The 26,015-nt window shown below is 49.3% G+C and overlaps 1 protein-coding gene across 1 annotated transcript in view; it reads left to right on the plus strand.

The window, feature by feature from the left end:
• Positions 1-26,015, plus strand: part of csmd3b (CUB and Sushi multiple domains 3b) — a 421,904-nt gene that overhangs the window by 367,349 nt on the left and 28,540 nt on the right. The window contains exons 41-57 of the mRNA XM_048993485.1: positions 1,601-1,717; positions 1,904-2,113; positions 2,486-2,674; positions 4,154-4,331; positions 7,275-7,420; positions 9,778-9,858; positions 10,694-10,807; positions 11,716-11,904; positions 12,691-12,849; positions 16,333-16,521; positions 17,800-17,985; positions 18,253-18,447; positions 18,927-19,100; positions 19,291-19,464; positions 21,856-22,029; positions 23,730-23,915; positions 24,824-24,997. Coding sequence (XP_048849442.1) covers positions 1,601-1,717; positions 1,904-2,113; positions 2,486-2,674; positions 4,154-4,331; positions 7,275-7,420; positions 9,778-9,858; positions 10,694-10,807; positions 11,716-11,904; positions 12,691-12,849; positions 16,333-16,521; positions 17,800-17,985; positions 18,253-18,447; positions 18,927-19,100; positions 19,291-19,464; positions 21,856-22,029; positions 23,730-23,915; positions 24,824-24,997 — 2,835 coding nt within the window. The remainder of the gene's footprint in view (positions 1-1,600; positions 1,718-1,903; positions 2,114-2,485; positions 2,675-4,153; positions 4,332-7,274; positions 7,421-9,777; positions 9,859-10,693; positions 10,808-11,715; positions 11,905-12,690; positions 12,850-16,332; positions 16,522-17,799; positions 17,986-18,252; positions 18,448-18,926; positions 19,101-19,290; positions 19,465-21,855; positions 22,030-23,729; positions 23,916-24,823; positions 24,998-26,015) is intronic.

Below are 26,015 nucleotides of genomic sequence, written 5' to 3' on the forward strand. Positions count from 1 at the left end.
GACGGCAGGAGCGCGGCGGGATCCTGCGTGTTTGTGACTCGGAGGCTACAGATCCCCGTATCTGCCGACATTTCAGGTCATGCTGTCAAGGGCTGTTTGCAGGAGCGAGGAGCTCGTTAAACAAACCGAAAATAGCTACACAGTTTGTGGGTAGAGTAAAACTTTTGGCTAATATGGTAATATTGGAGATACTTTGCATTTTTCTGTTTCTGTGTGGCCTTGCTTTATTATGGAACAATAAATGAGACTTTTTTTAGTCTTTCCTCTGACAGGAGACATTGCGGTGTTTTGAAGCAGACGTGAACAGTGGCGTGTGCTTGACAGGGTGTTTATCTGTCCTGTCCTCCTGTCTCTGTGCCATCACTCCCAGGCACACTTTTCAAATAAACGTTTCCTCTTTCATATCCGCCTGAAGTTTCCCCCTTGTCATCTTCGGCTGATTTCTTTCCGCCGCTGCTTTTCGTGGACGTCGGCGTTTAGCGGCTTCATGGGGGCGTCCCGAGGTCACCGGCCATACCATCTCGTCAGCTGGCCTTTTGCGTCATGTGAGGTGGCCGGGCTGAGGCTCGGTGGATTAGGCTGCTGTGCCTCTGACCATTGGTTCAAATCCCCGGGCTGGCAGACTGATTTCACCACTGAGCCCTTAAGCATACCCCTTAACCCTAATTGTTCCCGGTACTGACTGACCCTCCTTTCTCAAAAGAAGTACCTCAATTTGGATAAAACCATCTGTTAAATCATGTAAAAGTGATCATCCCCCCGTCCTTTTTAAAGTCTTTAAAGCCTTGCATAAGGCAGGGGGAACCGCTGCCCATGCAAAACACAAAAAAAAACAAATCAAATCATTTGCTACATTCAGGCCTCTTCATGTCTTTTCTGCGGGAAATATCCTCCGACGTGCCCTGGCCGTCGTGTCGCTTCTCATCCTGCCAATTCCGGAGTCTCTAAAGCACCGTGGAAACGAAGACAATGCCGGTGGTTCCTTGGCCCAGGGTGGGATTGTTCTGACAAGCGCATATGCAAAACGTCTTCCCATGGAGCGTTCCCCTTCGTTCCCCGGTGGACCTGTAATGATTATTGCATTATATTGTAGGAAATGTACATCAACCTTTGTGTTTTAGAAGAGTGTGCTTCTCACAGTTAATTAGAATGAGTTTCCCTCTCCGAACACCTGAACCTGCGATTGTCGCATTTGGCAGTCGCCTCCGCCGATGCCTTTCGCATTTACGTTTCTGCATTTATGGCGTCTGCTGTTTGTCGTCGGCGTTCCTGCGGTGCAGCGTGCTATTCCTGCGGCGTGCCACGCACCGTCGTTCATTTCAGTGCACAGAATGAAGCGCGTCACACCCGGCGAGGCGTGCAGTCTCATTAGTGTTACATTTTATGTTTTAATTAGTGGAATTCCACTGAAGTGTGTTAATGAGTTTTTTTTTTTCCCCAATTGGAAATGAAATCCTTGCAGCGAGCGTCAGTGCTCGAGCCTCCTAATCACTGCGATTGACCCTCAGAATGTCATTGTGACATGAGCAGACTGATGACCTGTGCGTAAGAGCCCTTGTGCTTACCATGGGTCGTGGCGGCCGCTGGTTCGTCTCCACAGCTCAGTGCGGCGGCTCCATGACGGACTTCAGCGGGGTGATCCTGAGCCCCGGGTTTCCCGGGAATTACCCCAGCGGCTTGGACTGCACCTGGACTGTCAGCCTTCCGGTCGGCTTTGGTATGCCACCTCTGCTTTGCACGTCCATTAGTTTCTCTAGTGACACACTTAGGCGCTATTTAAACAAAGGTGGCTTTACGCAAACGCTGATATCTAAACTCATACGAGAAAGCCTCTTTGAGATAATACAACCAGAGGGGCTGTAGCTTCGCTCACTGGGTTTTACTCTTTTTTTCTTCCATAAAGGAATCCACCTGCAGTTCCTGAACTTCTCCACGGAGGCCATCCACGACTACCTGGAGGTCCGCAGCGGCTCCCTGGAGACGGGCACGGTGATCGACAGGTTCAGCGGCCCCCAGGTGCCGGAGCCCTTTTTCAGCACCACCCACGAGACCAGCTTCTCCTTCCACAGCGACTACTCCCAAAACAAGCCGGGGTTCCACATCACGTACCAGGGTGAGGCCTCTCTTTCATTTCCCTCCTACGGCCCGGTTGACCCAGTTTTAGGAAGAACAATTATTTAGCGATTTCTTAGTGCTCATTAATCACTCTTATAGATACGACGGGCAGAAATATAGCTCAGCGAAGGGTATGAATAATAGTCGGAAATTTATCATCTGAGGACTAACTTTTTGTTTCAAAGCCATTTGTAGCATGTTTAACGTTATAAAAAGGTTATTCAAGCCAAAAAACCATTAATTAGCCTGCTGCATGGTCATGAGAGGGCCGGGTCATGTCAAGCTTGCTGGAACCTGTAGTGTGTTTAGTTTGGTGGTGCACGCAGCCGCTGTTCTTTAGACACGCATGTCCCTGATCCCGCGTCACCAGCCTACCAGCTGCAGAGCTGCCCCGACCCGCGGCCCTTCCGCAACGGTATCGTCATCGGCAGCGACTTCAGCGTGGGCCTCACCGTGTCGTTCGAGTGCCTGCCGGGATACACCCTGATCGGCGAGGCCTCGCTCACCTGCCTGCACGGCATCAGCCGCAACTGGAATCACCCGGTGCCGCGCTGCGAAGGTGGGTGCCTCGCACTCCTCCCCCGTGTCTGTCATGGACCGTCCCAGTGCTGGCCATATCCTGCTTTATTTGGGTGATTCCATTTTGTGTATGTGTGTGTGGGGGGGGTATCATAATTAAAACATCTATGATAGGAAGATATGCATACAGCCACAGAATCACAGTTAATGATATGACTACATAGCTCATCATTCTGATAAGCAACAACAACTTATTAAACATCAGCAAGATAAATTAATACATACATTAATTAAATTAATATGCCAATAAATGCGTGCATAAAGCAGGTTTTTAAAAAAGCTAACCACAGAAATAGAGATCAGTTACATTTATTTTGCATTATTGGCTCACTTCGCGAGATTTTGCCTGTTTTCTCAGTAAAAAAAATCAAGTGTCTGTCCGTTTTATTACCCCAGAACACTGAGCTTGGGAATGAGCATCTTAACTACAGTATTAGACCATGTTTGTCCTGCGTTGTGAGATCGGAAGCTATTTTTGGGCTGCGAAGACAAGATGACCCAGATTTCGCTATAACACTGCCACCAAGTCGTCCTTAAGACAGATAATTAGGTAGCCAAACAAGTCGTTAGCTAACATGGGAATGCACTTCGCTGATAATCTAACTATTCTGGTATATGCAGCTTGTGTAAATCCTTAATCCTGCTGTGCACTATTAATATAACCCCCCAAGGTGATATAATCACAGCGGCCCTCCATTTTGTTTGACGCTGGTTTGATGCTGTAGACTATTGGACCGTCCTGCTGTACTGGTGGCCAGTGTCCCCTGGGGGAAAAAGACATTCGCGTGCAATTGATTTCCAGGTGTGCAGAGCCACGCTGTGCTACATTGGGTTATGAATAGTGTTGACTTCAAATGTTGATATAAAAATATATATATATATATAGTCTTTGATTGAATTTTGACTAAACGGTTGCTGGAGCGGGCGGCATCACCCCCCAACCCCCCCCCCCCCCCCCCCCCCCCGCCGCTGTGCCACCCCCCAGAGTGCATCCTTCTTTGTCAGACAGTAATGGCCATGAAAATCTGCCCCCTTAGTTCCAACCGAGACTCTGGATCCAAGAGAATAAGTCAGTCGCCTGTTTCGTTTAGTCAGTCGTAGCCTCCAGAGCTTTCTTCTCATCCGCCTCGTTCTTGTCGTTTTGTTTGCGACGGCCTAACGAAGCACCGCGACGCTCGTTAGGCGGCAGAGAGAGTCGGCACGTACGTGACGAGGTGCCACGGATGACGGGGGTTATCTCCTCCTATGTACGAAACGGAGGCTTTCGTCTGTTGCCTTAAACGTTCCTCCGCTTAACACCGCGTGGTACATTCCCGGTTTGGTGTTCCTGGCGTTTCTGTGTTACCTCATCATTGAAGCTGGAGCCCGTTGCCGTGGCACAGGTGTTGCCAGGGAGACGTGTGGTTGTCTCGATTCAGCAACATGACCTCTGACCCCTGCCTCCCACTCCCTCTTGTAGCTCTCTGTGGGGGAAACATCACCTCCATGAATGGGACCATCTATTCCCCGGGACACCCTGCAGAGTATCCTCACTTCCAGGACTGCGTGTGGAGCGTCAGGGTCCCCCCTGGCAACGGGATCTACATCAACTTCACCGTGCTTAGTACAGAACCCATCTACGACTACATCACTGTTTGGTAAGGGACCAGTCATGACATCACCTGCATATCTTATTATGCAGTCGGAGCAGCATTTACTAGAAGCCGAACTAGATCTTTGTCTTTCGTCTGTAATGTTTTGTTTGTGCCGCCATGCATATTGATCGAACAGATAAGTACTGAGGGATAAAACATGCATATCCCTTTGTATCTGGGGGGTGGGACCCAGGAGAGACGTGTCAGAATGGTTTGGCTTCGCAAGTTGCAGGCGCTTTTGCGTCCATAAACAGGGCGTAGTGGGCGTCGCCACGGAGGAAGACCAAAGTGGATTTTATTTATTGAGAAAGAATGCCAGACATTTTGAATCGATACAAACAATCAGTACATTTAGGAACTTAAAGTGGAGACCCACAAAAAATGGGGGGGGGGGGGGCGGGGTGGGCATGTAAGCTCTTTAATTGTGTTGAAATGAATGAGCCATTGATCTCACTTACCTTAACTGGGTGAAAGGAAAGTATAGAGAGCTTATAATAAATCCACTGCAGCACCCAGCCCACGTATAAACAAATAGATTTGTCTTTTAATCAATGTGGTTTAATAATTTCATTCCCCGATTCATGTTTCAATCTCCAAACTATACTGAGTCTCTAAGAATCAAAAGTAAATATGGCCTTTCTGTTCTTAATCATTGCCGGTTGGGTCTGAGTAACGGTATTATCTGTGGCTGTATGCTGCTGTTTGTGCGCTCCCGCGAATTCCGAAAGGTAAATGACAAGGGGGCTTATTCCCTGCACAAACATGCGGCAGAGCGGATACTGCTTCAGGCTCGCTCGTCGGATAAACAACATTCGTTATGAACAGAAAACTCTGTAAAACTTCTGTGGAAAGATTTTTTTTTTTTGACTCATTCTTGGGTTTTTATTAAAAAGAGTATTATCGATTTATTATCATAGAATGTCAAAATACGAGGTAATTTCTCTTCTGTTTTTCCATGCATAAAGTTCGTAATGAAAAATATGGATCGAAAATGATTGGGTTTATAGTCTACATGAGCATTGCTGTTGTATGTAGGTTGGAATAAGCCGTTATTATATGTAATGCAGAGCAGATTATGGGGGACAATCGCTAGTTCTATAAAGTTAATCGTGACGGATGCTTACAGGTGCTGCTTATAGCTACTGAAGGCGAGCTAATTCCGGGAGTATATCTGAGCCTACGGACCATTTAAACTCTGTTTGCCTTTCATAAAAAGACAACCTCTTTTTCTAATTTCCCACCCCATACTGCCCGTAAATCGTGGTTTATTGGCGCAGATGTATCAAATCCATCCCAGAATGTGTTAGTAGTTGCGATTACGTGCAGGTTGCACTCACCACGAGGAAACGTGCCTGCTGACAATCGACGTAGACGGTCACGCATTTTGAGGAGGAGCTCACTGGGCGTGCGCGCTTAGATATTTTCTTATAATACACCGTTTATAGCGTTTTAAGGCAGTAAATTTCAGCTGAAACTGCGTTGTAGCCCAGAGCCACGATGAGGCAGATCATTCATTTTTTAGCAGATATGTCCACGGTGCACTCAGGCTCATGAAATCTGCATTTCAAGTCGTTCTCGAGTCTGTTTTAATCATAATAAATATCGCCTGGGCATTTTCCATCCCGGTAATAAAGCGTCTTTTGTTACTTTGATCTGTGAGGCGTATGACGTCCTGTTCATTTATACATTTCTTGCCCATATGTTACGGGTTCATGCTCTAGAATCTGCTCCTTATTTTACCTTCTTGCTTAGAAAGATGCTTTCATTTCAGATAGCAGCTTTCATAGAGCAGGGCATCCGGCGTCCCCATTGATAAGAGCAGCACCAGCCCACTTAAAAGCATGCCGGTATTTCAGAGGTCCATAGGTTTATAATTAATTGCTTTGTCTCTGTGATACAATCATTCTGCTGCACAGGGGAATGAATGACCAGCAGAATTCAAAACATGACACTTTCTTATTATTAATGTCCCCCTTTACGCTGCATATAACTCCATATATTCCTTTGTTTAAAAAATCCAGAGGACATTTTTATTTATTAATGCTGCTAAATAATGCATCTTCAGCGCAAGGCGGGAACTGCGTCACTGCTGTCCACGAGGCTCGCAGCCTTCCCACCAATCGAGTTGCGCGGAGGGCAGGAAGACGACGCCCACTGTGTCGTCTTTTCACGCCGCGCCCAGGTGCATTAATGCAGAGGGTGACCCCGATTAATAAGGCTGTTCACTAAGCAGTTGAACTATACAGGGGAAGCCATAATCCTTTTCTTTTATGGTAGGTCATTCTTTTATAAGATAGACCTTGTGCTTGAAAGCAAATTCTAGTTTTCTGGGATCTTTGTTCTGAATCACTTTCAGATTGCACTTGTGCTACATTTTATGGCTTTCTAACCAGGGAAGTAGTCTGTGAGGCTGCATTATTGGCCCTTTCTCTGCTGAAAATGTGCAGATGGAATGTTGTTATCCTGGTGCTGGAAGAGGCTGGGCGCCGAGTGTGGTGTGTGGGGTGCCTTTGTCAGCTACCACATGTTCTGGCTCTGCTCCTCAACATCAGTCACCCCTTTTCTGTCACTGTGTGTTTTTTTCCCTGACAGTTTTTCTGTTTAATTTGGCCTACAGGAAAGAATGGACTCCAAGATTCATCTCAATAAGGCGTCCCAATTTACGCCTGTACTGCTGTGAAATACAGGCCCCCCCTTGTGTTGTTCCTGTTCAGTCTTATTGATTCAGAGGATTAAAGAAGATTGAAAAAAAAAAATCACATTGCCTAAGAGCAGTATGGAGACTCACAGATCCTCCTGTTGCTGAGTCTGATATGTCCTCAGCCTCCCCCGTGAGGGATTTTGAGCTTCCGTGGCTAAAACGCGCGCCGTCGTTCTGCATCCTGACCTCCGTTCTGGTCGCTTGCCGGCAAATCCGCTCTACTACGCCCATCACTGTTCCCGCAGGGACGGCCCAGATCAAAGCTCGCCGCAGATCGGCCAGTTCAGCGGAAACACGGCACTGGAGTCCGTCTACAGCACCTCCAATCAGATCCTGATCAAATTCCACAGCGACTTCAGCGGCAGTGGATTCTTTGTTCTCAGCTACCACGGTAAGCTAGCCTTGGGGGGGGGGTGGGGGCATACACGTCCCCTCAGAGCATCACCCCCATCGTTCTGCGAATGAGCAGTCCGCACGATGAGGATATTCATTCCCGCTTGCTCCAACGCCGGGCTGGATGTGCAGGCGGCGTAATCCCAGATGCCGGCTCTGGAGCGAGACCCCCGCGTGATGGGAAGCGGAATTGGTTGGGATATCAATGGTCCCGTGGTGTTTATAACACGGCTGTGCAGCTGAGGCCTGCCTGCTCCGGGTCTGCGGTAAATTAGTATTTAGGCTACAGTCGTAGCAATTCCATCAGATTGCCAGCGTGAATAATCAGAATACAGGTCCCCTAACGGCTCTGCTGTAGAGCATGGTCACGCTTTGAATAAAGGGCCCAACCAGGACCTCCATAACACCTCTTTAAGCATTTATGAAAGCTGCTGTAGTACTTCCGAAAGCAGCAGTGCTTGCATCGTTCATGAAATGGCCGTGAAGGTGTTACACAGCACCTCGCACTACCCACCTCCGTTTATATGTCGTCCTGGGAAGCACCACTGTGATGCGTTTGTCGATTCATCTTTATTTCATTGACAATCAATTGTCTCATTATTCACCTTAGACATTGTATCTATATGGAATTATGGAGTAAACGCAATTTCATTTGCTATCTCCGTTAAAGGAGACTTGATATAATTATGATTTACTTAGGGCTGTACGGAACTTAACGGCAAGCAGCATAACATCGGTCATCCCATTTGATTTCGGATGGTTTATTTTCCCCATGTTTGGGGGTGCGTATTACCCTGTGACCCGGTATTCACGTTGCCCAATCAGTCCCAGGACCACGCATGCCACTGCATCCCACTTCATCCTACTTTCTGGGATTGCTAGTGGGTATTTTGCATATTCGCCGAAAATCACTCAGTATGTCAAAACAATTGTATTGCTTTTAAATAAAAGGCATCCATCATCGCTTGGGCGACTTCACGAGATTTTCTCATAACACAGGCAAACAAGGGGCCTGTATCCCTCCGCTAGGGCGAGGATTCCACTCTTCGACTATCCGCATGCTGCCTGAAAACTCCCTGCCTTTTAATCCGGAAATCACGAGAGCAGCCATATGTATGTGTTTTGGGAGCCTCCATGCTTTCCGGATGACCAGCCGCCAGCCCTGCACTGGTTTTATATGCCCCAGTGTGAGAGCCTGTCATTTAGAGCAGAGTTATTCAAATCACGGTCCTCAAGGTCCGAGCTTCGCTGATTTACCTGCGAGCCGAGTGTGAAGCCTCTGTGGCCAGTCAGAATCAGTAATTATGAAGCTAATTACCTGGGAGAACTAAAAACAAGGTCTGGATTTAGAATCGAGGGCCAGACTGAAGAGCCCTGATTTAGAGGGCAGTTTGTTGGTCATGTGCCCAGTGTTGCTGTGGCCATGCCTTCCAGGTGAAGCAAAACTCGCCTCTGTCACCACCTGCTGGGAAATCAGAAGATTAAATGTGAACAGAATGGGGTGGGTCTTTTCCAAAAGCTGGCTCTGTCATTGGTGGAGAAGCAGAGCCAAGCCCAATCACAGCACAGTCATAGTGAGGGGTCTCTGACGGGGTCTCCATGCCCATTAGGCTTCCCAGGGCCCACCTTCTCTCCACTGTATTCATTAAAACTGCATATTATTGAGGGGCCGCATTGAATGCCAGACTAAGTGCATTTTAATTGTTAATCGTCATTCTGTTTTTACCTTGAATGTCCCCTTTCCTTTATTTTAATCATGGTTCAGTCCCAAAGTGTTGCTTCAAAACTGGTAATAAATAAATAAATCGGTTTTACTAATGCAGTACGTTTTGCAGCAAAATGAATGATGGCAGCATCATGTTGGAACTCTGAATTGATTCTGTCCCGGCTGCCCAGTGGTTTCGAATCCCAGCGCCATCAAAATAGTTAACGTCCCAATTAAACGGCAAGACAGTATGTTCACTTTCAACAGCTCTCGGGCCTAAATTTAGAAGTTGAGAAGAGTACTGCAGAAGATTGTAATTAAAGCATGAAATCACCAGCGGTGACGTCCGTGTGAGCATAAATGCTCCGTTAATTCAGCCTTTTTATTAACTGCAGGGGAAGCAGGTCGCACTCATCTTTCACTTTAATGCTGTTGCGGTTTAATTCTCAGCGTCACAAAGCCTTCTGCATAGACCCGGTGTAGCTGCTATTACCGCCGATGATCTTCACGGGCAAACGTGGCAGTTCGTATGTCACGTCCGCTAAGGGGTGGGGCAACTTGGGTAAACTGCATCATGCCGGTTAGTCTGTGGTGGCGAGTTAATGAAGCGTCCTCTTGCTCACCACGTGCACGTTTCTCTTCCTGAGCAGCTTACCAGCTGAGGGTGTGCCAACCTCCTCCACGGGTCCTTAACGCCGATGTGTTGATGGAGGACGACGAGTTCGAAATTGGTAAGCTTTGCTCAATCCCCCCAAACCCCTGCGCTTCGTCACGGTCAGCCCATAATTTCCCCAAAGAAAAAGGTAGCGCAAAACTTGCTTTGTCCAATAGGAAAGGCAATGGAAGCATGTTGGTGCCTTCCTATTGGCTGCTGAAGGAACAGGCCTCCACCCCCTTTATGGCCATCTCAGCAAAGGTGCACTAAGGCATTTTGGGAAGGACACTGCTGCTTGTGAACTCCACAAGTCTCCCTGTTTCTGCTAACCCTTTGGAAATAGACTCGGGGAAGGTCTATTTTGTGTCAGCACTGCACATGCCCCTGTCTGGCAGGAAGCTTCCAGAACATAGGAAGGGCTTTGGGGCTTGCAGGCTCAGAGCAGTCATGTAATAGTCATGTAATGAAAACCCCATGAGCAGTCGTACCGCTTGCGATTAGCTGTTTGCTATGCTACTTACTTTATTCACAAGCTACACGGCTCATTTTAACTACTTTTCAGCTAAGTACGTATGACCATGAGGACCTGATGTCGTGTGACAGGCGCAAAAGCTCGTTTTTCTTCCCCAGGCAGGTTCAGAGGTCACATTGTGTAGCAGCTGCTGTATATGGTGTCCATGGAAACCCTGCCCATCGCAGAACTTTCAGTGTGGGATTGTGCCTCTCTTTTCCATTTTATTCTCAGCTCAATCTTCAGACATCCCTAACCTTTTCCCTCCCTCCCTCCCTGTCTACGGCACTCACCTCAAAACAAGCAGTGAAAGACAGCCTCCCCCCTCATTAATTAACTGTAACCACTCAATTAGAGTAGCTCTGCTGCTAACGATTGACTCCGTCTGACTTCCCCGCAGGAGACATAATCAGGTACCAATGTCACCCTGGGTTCACGCTGGTGGGCAGTGAGATCCTGACCTGTCGGCTGGGCGAGAGGCTGCAGATGGACAGTCCTCCTCCGATGTGCCAAGGTTGGCTTCCCGAGTCTGGTGGGCTCTAATAACAGCCCATTTACGTCGTCATGACACCCGCCTCTCATTCCCTGTTATTTTCTCCATTTTATCCCTTCAGTATTGCATCCCAACCCGTACATTTTTGGCCCAAACATCTGTTTCAGTTAATATTTCAGTCTGGTGTACTTCTCCCAGAACCCTTGGGGACAGTGTCAGATTGTTGGTGTCTGTCCTCCTGTTTCCATGTAAGAAAAGACCGGAAAATCCCAAAGATGCCCAGAGTGTTTAAATCAATGGAGCATATCAGAATTGGGTTTGACACACTTTTGGACATCGTGATAAGAGGGCGGACGATGCCCCAGGGAGCCTGGGAACTTGAGATTGCCGGCATGTCCTGTGACCACGGTGACCCTGAGTGTCCTGTGCGCTTCCCCATCCCAGTGCCCCTTCCACAGTGACCCTGAGTGTCCTGTGCTCTTCCCCATCCCAGTGCCCCTTCCACAGTGACTCTGAGTGTCCTGTGCTCTTCCCCATCCCAGTGCCCCTTCCACAGTGACTCTGAGTGTCCTGTGCTCTTCCCCATCCCAGTGCCCCTTCCACAGTGACCCTGAGTGTCCTGTGCGCTTCCCCATCCCAGTGCCCCTTCCACAGTGACCCTGAGTGTCCTGTGCTCTTCCCCATCCCAGTGCCCTTTCCACAGTGACCCTGAGTGTCCTGTGCTCTTCCCCATCCCAGTGCCCCTTCCACAGTGACTCTGAGTGTCCTGTGCTCTTCCCCATCCCAGTGCCCCATCCATAGTGACTCAGAGAATCATGTACTCTGTTCCAGTACAGTGCCCCACCTGCAGTGACTCGGACTGTCTTGTGCTATGTCCTAATGCAGTGCCCCGCCCATAGTGACTCTGAATGTCCTGTGCTCTGTCCCAGTGCAATGCCCCGCCCACGATGTTCGATTTGACTCCAGCGGGGTCATCCTGAGTCCAGGCTACCCGGACAGCTACCCCAACCTTCAGATGTGTTCATGGAGTATCAACGTGGAGAAAGGCTACAACATCACACTGTATTTCGAGTTCTTCCAGACGGAGCGCGAGTTTGACGTCCTGGAAGTCTTTGATGGTAACTGCTTTGAAGTCTCTCCTCTGCCTTCTATACGTATCGCCTTTCTGTTTCTTTCATGTGAGTCCTCTCTGTCCTGCTCTATACTATATAGCCCCATATATCATGTCTTACTGCGGCTTTTTTCTCCTCGATACCTTTCAAGGTAGCATCCTGGGACTTTTGGCTGCTATAGGCACCTTTGTTATTACTGAATTCCCTCTTACGTTTATACGTATCACTTTCTGCGCAAACAGTATATTTCCCTTGGATTCTCACCTGCTTTAGTGTTTGATCTGGTTTTCTGTGCGGCTCTTAAACGAAACAGTCGGCCGTGGGAAGCGTGACATGGCGTTTGCACACATATTGCCCGGGAAAAGCACGAGGGATGCATGTGCTGCACTGCTAGCTGGTCCCCGCCAGCGAATTGAAGCATGGAGCCCGGGTGTGTATGATCACCATTCCCCCGAAACACGGGCAGTCAGATGAAAGCGGGGCGCCTCTCCCTGCGGCGATTCCGTCTTCTGAAGGGCTGCTGCTCGCTGCGCTGCCTCCTGTGGCAACAGGCATACCGCAGGCCGGTAAATATAATGGGCAATTACTCAAGCTCAGTTGTCATATTTTATTTCAGTCCAGCTGGATTAAATCCGTTGCAAGTTAACAAAGGCCCAATCTCTCTTCTGTTAGTGCCTCTGCGCGGGTTTTACTTCGTGGGACGTCTCACCTTCTGAGAAGGCGAAGTTGGCCTGCTTACAGTGATTCTGATTGGCTCTTTCTCTCTTTTCTCTCTTCCTCCTTTTCCTGGAGGCCCCAACATCCACAGCCCAACCCTGGCCTCCCTGAGTGGAGACATGAGCACACCCTTCAACATCACCACCAGTGGCCACCAGCTGCTGCTTCGCTGGTCCTCCGACCACGGCACCAACAAGAAGGGCTTCCGCGTCAGATATGTCGGTGAGTATCAAAGTATGTATCCCATTTTTTTCAATATCTTTTGCCTGCACGTTTCCTGTCTCTGTCTGTTGTGCTCAGCTAGCATGCAGTGATAGCTTGAGCAGCTTGCATTGCACAGGTTTCACTCGCGCAAAGAACGTTGATCTGAAGGCAGGACGAAAAATGATTGGTTCAGCAAGATAACAGGAGGCGCTTCCCAGACATCTGGTTGGTTGGTCCTGCCTCCTGTAGTTGGTTGAACTCACCTCCTTGGCTCTCTGAGCCAATAATTTTACTTGTTCTGCTCTCAAAACATTTTTGTTTAGGTGATGCTCCCATGAGTAGGGGTTGGGCGGGGGGACTCAGGGTTGGCTAGCAGGGTTCCTCCTGGAGATTGTATGGAATGGAGAGGCTGCGTTGTGGGGTTCAGGGTTTGTTCATTTTATTTTTCTTCCTGCCCACCCATTTGTGTCAGGAGCAGCCGAACCTCAGTTCTCCAGGAATGTGAGCGACGTACAAACTGAAGCAGGGGAGATGCCCTATCCGTTTGGGGACCCCGTGCGGTCCGTTATCGTAGAGCACATAGCGGGTGGTTTTTGTCCACCAGAGGCAACCAGCCTGGCTGTAAGAGAGAAAGGTGAAAGGTCAAGCCCCCCCGGGGGAGACAGAGGGGACTGTGGCAGCACAACAGATGTTATGTGTAGCGATGGGTCCCTCCCTCCCTGGGGAGAAACCCGCTTGTCCAAGGAGACTTGGATGAGTACCGTGCTAAACACTGCTGTTAGCAGCGCAGTCTAGTAGCCTGCGGGGCTCCGGGTTCATCTGAGGGTCTTTTTTGGGGGGGGGGGGGGGGGGGGGGTTTAAGGCTGGCAGGGCATGGACGCATGGGCTCAGTGAGTCCAGCAATGGTGTCCACGATCTCGAAACGAGTGCAGCATGGTTAATGTGCAGAAGAAAGGCGGAGTTTACTGCAGGCGTCCCGTCCTGCTTCTTTGGAACACATGGGTGAGGAGCTCAGAGCACGTGGCCAGGCGTGTTTCCCCGCCACACCGACACGCCCCAAGCGGAACGTCGGGAGCAGCCATGACGGCTCTGCGTAAATTGAGCCCGTCTAGGCCAGCATCTTTTTTCGTGATTACCGTGGTTTTCAGCTTAAAGAGACACAAGACCAGGGGGGGAATTAACCACCATGTTTCTCTTCTTTCCTCCAGATGTATGGGATACTGTTAACCGGAACATCATCAGTAGCAGTTTTCAGTCTTTTATTTCCTTTTTTTGTTTTTGCATAACCCAGGTTACGGTTTCAACCCCCTAAACAGAAATAAGAAAGAGCACATGCTTTGTACTGTCATGCATCGTGGATGGGCTGTGCAGAGAAGGCCATCCATTCACATTCAGCCTGCACATCTGCAGACTTGTGGAAAGATATCTGCATGGCATGCTCCAGTGTTACATGCAAGACGTCCTAAGTCCTCTTCTATCTCTCTTTGTCCCTTTCATTCTCTCTCTCTCTCTCTCTCTCTCTCTCTCTCTCTCTTCAGAACAAATCAGGCATTCTGAATGTAGTAGTAATAACCTCACCCAAAAATCAGTAACCACACAAGAAATGCAATGTATGTGACGCATTTTTTTCCCAGTCGCATTTGGCTCTGCTGGTCCTCTAACTGCTTTCATGCTGTGGGATAAGAATTCGGTCGACCAATAGATATTTCCTCACCCATGAACAAAAGAAAGCAGTTTAATAAGTTCTTTAATATCTATGCCAATAGATTTTTTTTCAATGCTTGCATATAAAGGGCACGTCTATAGATAATGGATCATATTTCTCGCGGGATTTGTTTCGGAGGTATTCAGAATGAGCAGACCAGATAGCGATCGGTGTGTTATCTCCAAAGCTAGCGTCCTCCTCATGCACCTCTACGCTCTGTCATCGACAGACACCGTATCGTGCGCTGATAGCATGCGGTCACGCATCCTTGGGACCGCCGTCTTCACGTACCTCCAGTTCTGCGTCTTTGGCATTCTCCTCCTCCATCCCCCATCACTGAAGTTTGTGGGGAACTTTTGGCGAAGCGAGCAGGAGCATATTCCTGCTGCAGGCCACGTCTGGCTTCCGGGAGCTTTGGAAGAAATTACGGTTTTTATATTCTCTGTGCCCGTGGCGCAGCACTGGGCGGTGAGGGGGGAGACTCGCATGACACCATCACATGCATCAAAAAGTCGCATTGCGAAGGCAACCCGGCGTGGACCTTCACACGGGATTCCAAACCACAGGCGTGCCTTGTATAAAAGTTTATTGGATGTAAAGTGACTCAAATTTTAAATACAGCCGGTCTTGTGGTGAATGGGGGCGGCGGCTGCTGCTGTCGCTTAGCATCACTCCCGATCTCTCTCTCGGATTCTCTTGGGGCGGTGGCTGGGTGTCGGCACGCTTGGCGCGCCGCTTACTCACGGGCTACTCTTGGCCCCATGTAACCCCCGCCGACCCCAGCAGACACGGGCCCTGACCTAATCCCCTCACCCTGTCCGGTCCGATCGACGTGACGTGTGACGTCGGCACCGGCTGGCAACAGTGCCGCGCGGAATCCTCCTCGCGAATAATAAACCGGCGGGACAGCGGCTCTCTGCCGTTTTTATTATTGTTCTTGACAGAACCGTTCGTTGGAATGCTGAGAGCGCCGCGTCTCTGTGGGGGCACCTTCTGCTTTAGCTGCAGCTCGATGGAGCGTATACCTTTAGAGCTTCAGTGTGTAAACGTCCTCTTCACACACTGGAACCGGGTAATTCCCTTATTCTACCACAGGTCTGAGTACTGCTGATTTTCTCTCCTTCCTTTACCTGCGAGCTTTTAAATTTTGAGTTTTTAAACTATATACATGGAAGAACTGAAAACAAGGCCTGGATTTGGAATTGAGGGCCAGACTTGAAGATACCTATTCTAGCAGGTTCTGTAGGGGAGGAAAGACCTTGTAGAAGAAACTACAGTCAGAAACATAAATTCAAATCAGATGATTACTCTTTAATTGTGATGACCGGTCATGGTATTTTTATTAGGATTATTGTTATGTCATAGTTTTCTATGACCAATGATAATAATATTATCTTTTTTAAAGGTATGGTGGATGGGCTCCATGTGGCCTGTCAGTCACTAGGAGGTCTAATCCAATGAGAGCCTATAAAGCAATCATTTGGAGGCGGGTTAAACGAGTTGGTGATTGACATGCCATTCGGCCAATCTCTTAGCACTACCATTAACGTTAGTGTAAGAATAAGCATTTTGATTGTTAATTATAACTTGATCACCTTAAGTCACATGACATGGCAGCTTGCATGGGCACCGTCATGGATGTGCTTCCTGCACTGCATCATGGGAAGGCTGGTTGCAGGTAGCAGCAATAGTAATAGAACTTGAGGCCAGCCGTGTCCCTTTCTCTAAGCTAGACTTGCATGACTGGATGACGGCATTGATGCGGAAGCCATGATGTACTGACACACTGATGCCCCCTCTCTGTACAGCTCTGTACTGCAGTACCCCGGACTCACCGCAACACGGCTCTATCATCAGCCAGACGGGCGGCCAACTCAACAGCCTGGTGCGCTGGACCTGCGACCGCGGCTACCGCCTCGTCGGCAAGGGCACAGCCGTGTGCAAGAAGGCACCCTATGGGTATCACGCGTGGGATGCCCCAGTGCCAGCCTGCCAAGGTGAGACCTCTGGGCCTTTCCCACACTAACAGGCAGTGATAAGCAGGCAGTGAGCCCTTCGTGACCCTCAGTCTGTCATCCTCCAGTCGCATGTCCCGATCAGGGCCTTGGAGTAGTCTGTAGCCAATCACAGGCAGCATAGGGCACAAGGCAGGGATATACCCGGGATGGGATGGCAGTCCGTCGCAAGGGGACATAAGGTAACATTTAACAAGATAACATAACATTTAACAAAACTGAGTCAGGCACCCGTGCGTACGAGCTGCCATTTCGCAGGCTGATGGTTCCGACGTTCCAGGTGACGCCCGTGTGGTATTTGGGGCCGTGTCACCTTTATGCGTTCCTCACTGAGGCTCCGAAGAACCGCGGTTCTCACGTCTCGTATAGAAGGCGGGCTCTCCGTGTGCCGTTACATTGCATCTCCTTTACATCATGCACCACAAACCGGGAGAATGCCATTTTATCTTCAGAGTGACAGTTACGCTAAAACGGTTAATTCTGTTTAATTGCTTTTTTAGCTGAGGAACTTGAAAGGATATTGCAACATCCGTATTTTCCCTGCCCCTGCAGCACTGTGCCTCTGTTTCTCTAATCTCTTTAAAGTTTTTATTTCGTCTGCTTGCCTCTGATTATTTCCATTCCACCTGTTTTTGATATCATTCCCTCACTGTCTCCCTTTCCTGGGTGAAGGGGGTGTACCTGGGGGTGAGGGTGCTCTGTCTAAGTGCAGCTAACCCCCCCCCCCCCCCCCCCCCCCCCAGTTCCGGTAGAGCCCCATCCATTTCCTCCTTTTGTACCCGGAGGTATCTGAGCATAGAAACATAACCAGCCATCATTTATGTCAGCTGGGGTGGGAATAGAGGTAGGGAAATACTTAGAGCAGACAGCAGGGGGCAGTGAACCTGGCGATACTTAGCACCAGGCAGCACTTCAGTAGCGGCTGAGCTGCTCGTTCATTGAACGGACGTAATAGCCAAACTCCCTCTCCGAGCGTTTACCCCTGGTGGCGCAGAGGCAGGAAACACAAAACTGAGCGTGCTTCACTTCGAATTCCTTTATTGATGGTGTCAAAAATGTCGGCTGTTCTTCATGTTAAAAGGCCTTCAAGCTAATGCTAATGCTAACCCAATCAGCTCAGCTCTCGCTCTTGAAGGTACGGAATGTGACGCGACTATCTCAAAAGGATGGCCGCTTGGTGCTGAGTTTTTCGGCCATCGGCGAGTCTGTCTGTGAGGGTCTGTGAAATCTCCTGACCCCCCCCCCCCCACCCCTCCCCAGCTGTCTCATGTGGTGCTCCAAAGGCCCCTGTCAATGGCGGCGTGCTTACGACCGACTACTCGGTGGGCACCCGCGTGACCTACTTCTGCAACGACGGATACCGGCTCTCGGCAAAGGAGCTGACGAGTGCTGTCTGCCAGCCCGACGGCACGTGGAGTAACCACAACAAGATTCCACGCTGCTCAGGTATGGCAGGAAGCAGGAGGGTAGGGGGCGGGGCCTGGATGCTTGAAAAGTGAGAGAAGAGAGTCAACAGCTTCCAGCATACGAAAGCATCTGAATATTTCATCACATTCTTTCGAATCGTGCTGTTAGGAGATAGAGAGTCACGTTAGTTCCATTAATTCGTTTTCACGCTCCTCTTTCTGCCGGTAAATCTGTCCTGTTCTCCCACCGCCTCCTGTCTGTGTCCTGAACAATGGCCCCCTGCACCTCCCCCCGGTCCCGGAGCAGTGGTGGTGTGCCCCAGCATCGGCTCCTTCTCCCTGGAACATGGGAGGTGGCGCATCGTCAACGGCTCGCACTACGAGTACCGCACCAAGATCATCTTCAGCTGCGACCCGGGTTTCTACCGACTAGGCCCCTCCCACATCCAATGTATGGCCAATGGCGCGTGGAGCTGGAGGAACGAGCGGCCGCACTGCCAGAGTGAGCACACGTGCATGCCCCCCCCCCCCCGGCATCATTCCGGGAGGGTTCTCTTGGTGATCTCATGATATCGGGGGCGATATCATAATATGAAATGTGCTTGGGGATTTTGTAACAGCTGGAGGCTGACCATTGAGAAATTCGGGGGGTGTTTGCAAGGGTGTAAATCTTGGTGAGAAATTTCAGAAATTACGTAGGTTGTATCTAGATCTCATATCAACCCCCCCCCCCCCCCCGTCCTTGTGCATGTGGTACTTTCTAAAAACAACATCACAGGACCTTGTTTATGTTTACCTGCATTTATGCTTCTATACTACTTTTTTTGAAAAGTGTCCCATGTCTAAAAGCATAACCTGAAGCCATTATTGCCCTTCCAGCAGAGGGCAGTGTTGGGGAAGCCATAACATTGTTGTTGTTGTGGGGGTTCATTACCCAGCATGCACTGGGTTTCTTTTTAACTAGCTTCCTCTTCCCCGCAGTCATCTCTTGCGGTGAGCTGCCCACCCCCCCCAATGGGAAGAAGATCGGCACACAGATAACATTTGGCGCCACGGCCATCTTCACATGCGATGTGGGATTCATGCTGGTGGGCTCAACCGTGCGCGAGTGCTTGTCGTCAGGGCTCTGGAGCGGCACGGGGACCCGGTGCCTTGGTAATGGAGCCCGCTAGACCACGTACATTTCTGTTGTGTTAGCTTAGCACGCTAAGCAGCTAATCCGAGTAGGAGTTCTGTCCACAAAGATAGCTCACACGGATTTAGGGTGAAAGAACACGCGACAGAGGAAAATATTCCTCCGTCACCCCCGCGGTGACCATCTTGTTTATGTCCCCCCACCCCCCAGCCGGCCACTGCGGCGTCCCGGAGCAGATTGTCAATGGCCAGGTGATCGGCGAAAACTTCGGCTACCGGGACACGGTGGTGTACCAATGCGTTCCGGGCTTCCGCCTCATCGGCTCTTCTGTCCGAATCTGCCAGCAGGACCACAACTGGTCGGGCCAGCTGCCGGCCTGCGTCCGTGAGTAACCCTCTGGCCCCAGTTACGTTTTTAAGAAGAGAAATCACAGATTACCCCGCTTTGCCTTCTAAGGAAACTCCATCCCATTTACTTTATATCTTTTTTTGCAATAACAACCAAAGGCTTTTTTTTGTTTCCTGTTTGACTCCTTGCTCCTCCCTCCCCAGGTAGCTAAAATTCAACACCAGCTGTGATGATGATCCTAATTGATGCCGGTAAACCCTGTTATTGCGAAGGACACTATATGCAAATTAACCCAATTAAACTGAACTGAGTCGAATACACGGTGCCAAGTAAAGCCCAGAGCCAGTGCGGCCACTCAGGGCACTGTCATTACTTAGCTGAGCCCACCAAGTGTTATTTTCGCTCTAGGTTAGGGGAAAGCCCTGCTGGACAAGTGCAAAATGAAACAGCCAGCACCCGCGTAATTAAAGATGATCCCTTTTAGCTGTCTCTGCCAGTGTCCCTTTTTGAGGGAACGCTGCATTAAAAGAGATTGATAATCTTTAATTACGCGATTGCTGCTTATGTATTTTTCCTGCGCTCAGAGGTTAAATTTGTGTAAATCACACCGTTCTCCAGGGGGCCATAATTTAAGCCAGGGCAGCCACTCGCTTTCAATTTTAGGTTTTTTCTTGCTATCTGACTTCACTTAAAAGCTATAATTTTATGCGACATCCCCAGTGCATTGTGGGACGATGCTAAGACTCGCTTGTCTTGTCACAGTGAAAGTGGCATCATAGCCGCAGTCTGAGGAACAGTAGGGAGGTGCCCCATTCATGCCGACCAGGGGCCGGGGGAGTGGGTGACAGGGGGAGCCGGGTCAGGGAGGCGAAGGGAGGAGAGTGAGGGGGGGCATCTCCATGGAGACGGGGGTGACCCCAGTGCATGAGCTCGCTCTCCAATTAAAGACAGGCAGATGGGATCTGGTCCCCCGGCCCTCATCCTGTTTTCACACCGTTGCCACAGACGCTAATGGGCCATTGTTCCGGCATCTCGGTGCACTGGAATGCTCTACAGTGCCGCTAATTAGCAACGGCAGAAGCCAGGCTTCACAGTGGGTGGCAGTAATGGAAGCGGCCTTTGAGAAGCTCACCGGAGCTTCTAGAAAATGCCAGACAAAAGCTAAGGCCACGGCGAGCTCCTGCAGCCGATCGCAACTAAGTAACGGTGTCAGAAAGTATGTGCTGCGCGATAAGGTGCATAGAACTGAAGGGTGGGGCCTTCGCTGTGGAAATTCTCGGAGGGATGAAATGTTCAAACCGAAAAACTTAAGCAGCATGCACATGCTTTAAACCCCCGAGTACGAGCCCCCTCCGTTTGCTTGTTTCTGGTATCGATTTGATTTGGTTGAATTTCTGCTTTTGTCTAATGAGAAATTGTCTTTATGGATTAGTGAAGGGTCATAGCTCGCATTAAAAATATTTGAATCAATAAATTTTTTTTAATTAAAAAGATCTTGAAACTTTTTCTTCCTTTTTTTTTTAGACTGATGTTTGGAAACAAACAGAGCGAGTATTTAACATGTCAGCTGGTGATTTATTGGGTTCCAGAGCATGAACTTAGTGAGCACAATGAGAAGCTTCCAGAATGTGACCTCTAACTTTTAACGCATTTCTGTATTGGTACATTCCAGTTATGGACAAAACGTTGAGGTGGAATGGGAGGACGTCGCTTCCTTATGAGCTGACAGATGTCCTTGAGGCTGCTGATCTTAGAGACATGTGTGATGTTTCACATACAGCAGGCAGGCAGGGGAGAGGGAACAGAGAGTTGGACAGTGTAAATAGACTCCCCCCCCCTTACTCCCACACCAGCCCCCCCCCCCTTCAAAGGAGCACTTCTCTGTACAGTATTCATACTATTGGCAGAGAATTAAATGCATTTTCGAAGGACTAGTGCCACACCTGTGACAGAGCGCCCCCTACAGGGGAGCAACAACCAGGCACACAAGCTGCAGTCTCAGGTCAGACTCAGTGTCCTGAACAGTGCATTACGCAAAAGAAGGATCTCCACGCTCCTGCAAGTTATGTGCCCTTCAGTGAGCTTCCAGTCAGTGGGAAACATGAGGTGATCTGTCACGATGTGCCTAGCTGTCGGGTCCGGGGACTTCTTACTGGTGTGCAGCGAGCCGCTTCTGGACGGGGAATTCGGAGGAGCCCGAACGTGTCACATGGGTGGTGCTGCACTCTTCCTCCCTGGAAAGGGACTCTCATTTTCATGTGGAAGTTCAGACTGGATTAACACTTTTAAATAGTTTGCTTGAATAGTTCTTCGCTTTCTAGCGACTTTTTGTAAGGTTCCGGATGCTGCGATGTACCCAGCAGGTGCCCCGTAGTGCTCCGTGTTTTTCACTCCCCTCCTCTTCCCTCTCCTTTGTCCTTCGTGAAGCTATCAGCTGCGGGCACCCTGGCAGCCCCATCTACGGGCGCACCCTTGGGAATGGCTTCAACCTGAACGACGTGGTGAGCTTCTCCTGCAACACGGGCTACATCATGGAGGGCCCGTCGCGCGCCCAGTGCCAGGCTAACCGGCAGTGGAGCCATCCACCTCCGACATGTAAAGGTGGGGAAAAAAGTTAAGTCTTTTATTCATTCACAGCTCCCCCATTGCCTGCACGCCAAGCCACCGCAGTGGATAAGGAGGGGTGCAGAATTTTATACCCCCAGCCCCAGGTCAACAACTTTTACCACCACCAGAGCCCACGGGCCTCTGGCCCATGTCATTGTGCCACTGGTCACAACATACATATTTACAATCATTTTGTTAATTAAATCCAGTGGGTCTGGAATAATGGGATAAAAAGAGAAATAGCTAGACCCTTGTATACGTAGGACTATAGTGACACTGTATGTATGCATACATACATAGTCTTTTTAAACTAATTTTATAAATTTCTTTCTCAGGCACTGACTCTCCAGCAGGCCTGAAGTTCAGCATTCTAAAAAAGAATTATTAAAAAATCTAAAACTGTCTATCCATTTTAAATCGTTTTCTGATCAAAGTAATGTACAAATAATGATGTTATATTGCTTCATAATGGCTGCCAGATAATTTATACCTTATTATTTATTTACAAGTGTAGCAAAGCCCCCCACCTATCAAAATATGCTGACATTGGTGTTTGTACCTCTGTTAGGGTCCAGTGATCAAAATCCATTGCTGTTCTTTATCCACGAAACAAGCTAAACTGGACAAACATAGCAAAAGGTAGCACTGGATAATACCCCATTCGCAGCTTAGGAACAAAGGCTGGCAGTGGGGGCAGTTGGGGTAGAAAAAAGGTCAATATGAGCGAATTTCTAATGTTTTTACTTTATTTCAGTGAGATTCTAAGAGGTTCTGACTAAGCGAGATGATTATTGAGGATAAAAATCATGATTTTGTTTGTGCGTAGTTTACAAGCTGTAGACATTTTAACATATTTGGATGGCTAACAAGCCGATATTTTTTAGCAAATAAATAACCATCAAACAACAATTTCAAGCTACAAATTTGGCAAAGTAGTTGTGGATGAGAAGTACCCGACAGACCCTGGGAACAGCCTCCACACATATGACCCCAGGAGAACTGTAAACATGACGTCTTGGTCGCTAGCAGCACGAGGTATGTACACAGGGGTTAGAACTGCAGACGCTGTGTGACTTCCTCAGTGCCACTGGGAAAATGCAGTTACTTTGCGATTAAAGTAACATTAGGGAGATGTACAGAGGGCACAGAGGCCATACGTCAGGGAAAAACACGTTTCTAGTAAGCAGTACCGTGTTTGAGCACAGCCGTCAGGGATTGCAGTCAGGGCGTGTCTGTCCTGGGGACCATGTCATCTGCAGCTAAAACACTGTCCTTCACGGGGAATTACGACCGTCTGCTGCAGACCGCCTCGGGCCCTTTTGAGAAAGGCAGAGACGACCTCTCGGAAACCCAAGTGCACTTCACGCCAGCGCGGCCTGGCAGCATAGCTAATTGGGGTCTGAAATTGATTTTAAGTCCCCCGACAGAAGTCATTAATTACATGACTTCAACTCGGGGACATCGCGGGGTTGTAAACACAAAAGGCGCGGCCGGCCTATCGACCCCACTGGCCACGATGATAAACACCTCAAGTGTCGAACCGGCGCCCAAGTTTTTCGACCAATCAGTTTAATGGCCGAAAAGATCCCCCTGCCAATGAGGAAGCGGTTTGGGCGCTCCACGCCGAATCGGGCGGTCGCCGTGCTTCTGCTAAATAACTCTGTGCTGGATTGTTGTTTGTTTGTTGCTTTCAGTGGTGAACTGCTCAGATCCCGGAATCCCAGCCAACTCTATCCGAGAGAGTAAGATCGAACATGGCAACTTCACCTTCGGTACTGTAGTCTTCTACGACTGCAGCCCCGGGTACTACCTCTTCGGGTCGTCCGTGCTCACCTGCCAGCCCACGGGGCAGTGGGACAAGCCACTGCCCGAGTGCATCGGTGAGTCGGGCCCACCCTGATGTGCCCCATTTACCACTGATTGATCCCAGATTACTCCCTGGGCCCCCGCTGCTCAAGGTCGGCAAGGTGATGTAGTGACAGGGTGGACAGCTGGGCTACGTGCTAATGTTGCCAAGTTTCAGCTCAGCCCAGGTAGGCAGAGATGATGGCCCCTCCCCCCTGCCCCTCTTAACCAGCCATTCACAAGGCTGAAGGAACACATAACCATGTCTGTCCAATCAGCTTTATGCTCCTGGTCACATGATGTGAGGAGATGGGGCTGAAAAAGCCTCCTTGTATCATCAGCGAGCAAGCAAAACGGCATGACTAAAAATGGAACATAAATGTGTGTATTTTTGGCGTTTCTTTAAATCCGCCTGCATACCGTACAAGACGGCAGATGTGTAAAGGAAACTACACTTAGGGTACATGTCCTGAAAATGAAAGCTACTGGATGAGAAACGGTTCCTTTCCCCTGTGTCTCCTTTGCTGACACGTTCTCATTTCATCGAACAGTAACAGCTTTCTAAATTAATACCTTGTCTAATTAAATCAGAAGAAACTCCTTTTGGGCTCTCCCGCCCCTTTTGAAAGGATCACAGTTTTGCTGAAATGATAATCTGCTGATAATAACCAGAACGCACAATAATAAACATGTCATCTAATTTCCCTGTTACCTATAAAACTGGACACAGTCTTTGTTTTTCCACACCGTTGTATCGGAGCACAAAATCGAGTGTGAAGTTTAGCCTCTTTGGAACATGTCAGGGTGATTTTTCACGCAGCATTTATTTCGGGTCTTCAGCGGAAAGTAGAGGCGACTGTGGTCCATCCCCACCAACCTGGAAGGCCGCGGTTAGCCGCATTATTCACGCCAGGCGCTCATGTCATTTTCCCCTGCTTTTCAGTCATCGACTGCGGCCACCCAGGCTCACCCCCCAACGGCATCCTGATCGGAGACAAGTTCACCTTCGGTTCGACGGTGCGCTACACATGCAACAGCGGGAGGGAGCTGAAAGGCCAGGCGTCACGCACCTGCCAGCTCAATGGCCACTGGAGCGCCCCCATGCCGTACTGCTCAGGTAACATCGCCGCCCTGCTGGCCAATATGCTGCAACAGCCTGTAAACACTCATGATACTTTAAAAGGTTAGAGGTCTGAATGTGAGATGCAAAGTTCTGACTTCACCCAGGAGCCTCTAGATGCTTCTTCCTTTCACTTTGACCACCACCACTGTGTAACACCCTCCTTGATCCTGCGAGAGCAGTCATCCTGTGCCGGTACACTCACCACACAGTAGCTAAAGGGATGATTGGGGGGCTGCATTTAAAAGGGCCACAGTGGGCAATTTTAACCCAGACATCCGGGTACTACCTCTATAATGTCCCGAGAGAAAATGATTGCATCTGGGGCTTAAAACAGGCTAAGATGGCAGATAGTCAACTTTTTAAGTCTGTTTAAAGTTTTGGTCCCTTTGGTTAGCCATGCATGTACCGCACAAAACCTAGCGGTACTTCTCGGAGTCAGTGGCTGAGCTCAGTACCTCTTACCGGTCCAATTTGGAAGGAATTGTCATCTGGTTCCATTTAATTAAACTTTCCAATGACCCCTTTGGGAGGCAATGTAATTCTGGAAAGATGTCTGTCAGACAGGATGATGTTGTTCTGTCGGAGACTAGTCATGAGAGTCACAGCACCCTAGTGGCGGTAATGATCCATGTGGCGCTCTGTTTATCGTCTTCTTATTGCAAAGCGAAGTGGTCTGTACTGCGTGGCACTGCTCCTCCTTTCGGCCTGAGGAACCCCCCCACTTTGAGATGGTCATCTTGAGGAAAAGCCTTCAGAGATAAATTATCACGTGAATGAGAGAGAGAGACAGAGCCGTAGGCCGAGGCGGGGCTGCAGAGCGTGAGAGTCATCAGGCGGTGCTGTGAAAGGGTTTGGTCAGAGTGGCCGCACCAAGCCGCCGTCAGCGATTACTGGCCTCTCTTATCAGGCCCAGAGACCCCAGAGACCCCACTTCCCCACGGTATGAATGTAAGTGCCGGCTGCCAAACTCCAAGATTCCCAAAGACCGGCATGTTCGTCAGGCAGCTATTGT

The sequence above is a fragment of the Brienomyrus brachyistius genome, chromosome 23 (assembly GCF_023856365.1).
Source record: "Brienomyrus brachyistius isolate T26 chromosome 23, BBRACH_0.4, whole genome shotgun sequence".
Classification (NCBI taxonomy): Eukaryota; Metazoa; Chordata; class Actinopteri; order Osteoglossiformes; family Mormyridae; genus Brienomyrus; species Brienomyrus brachyistius.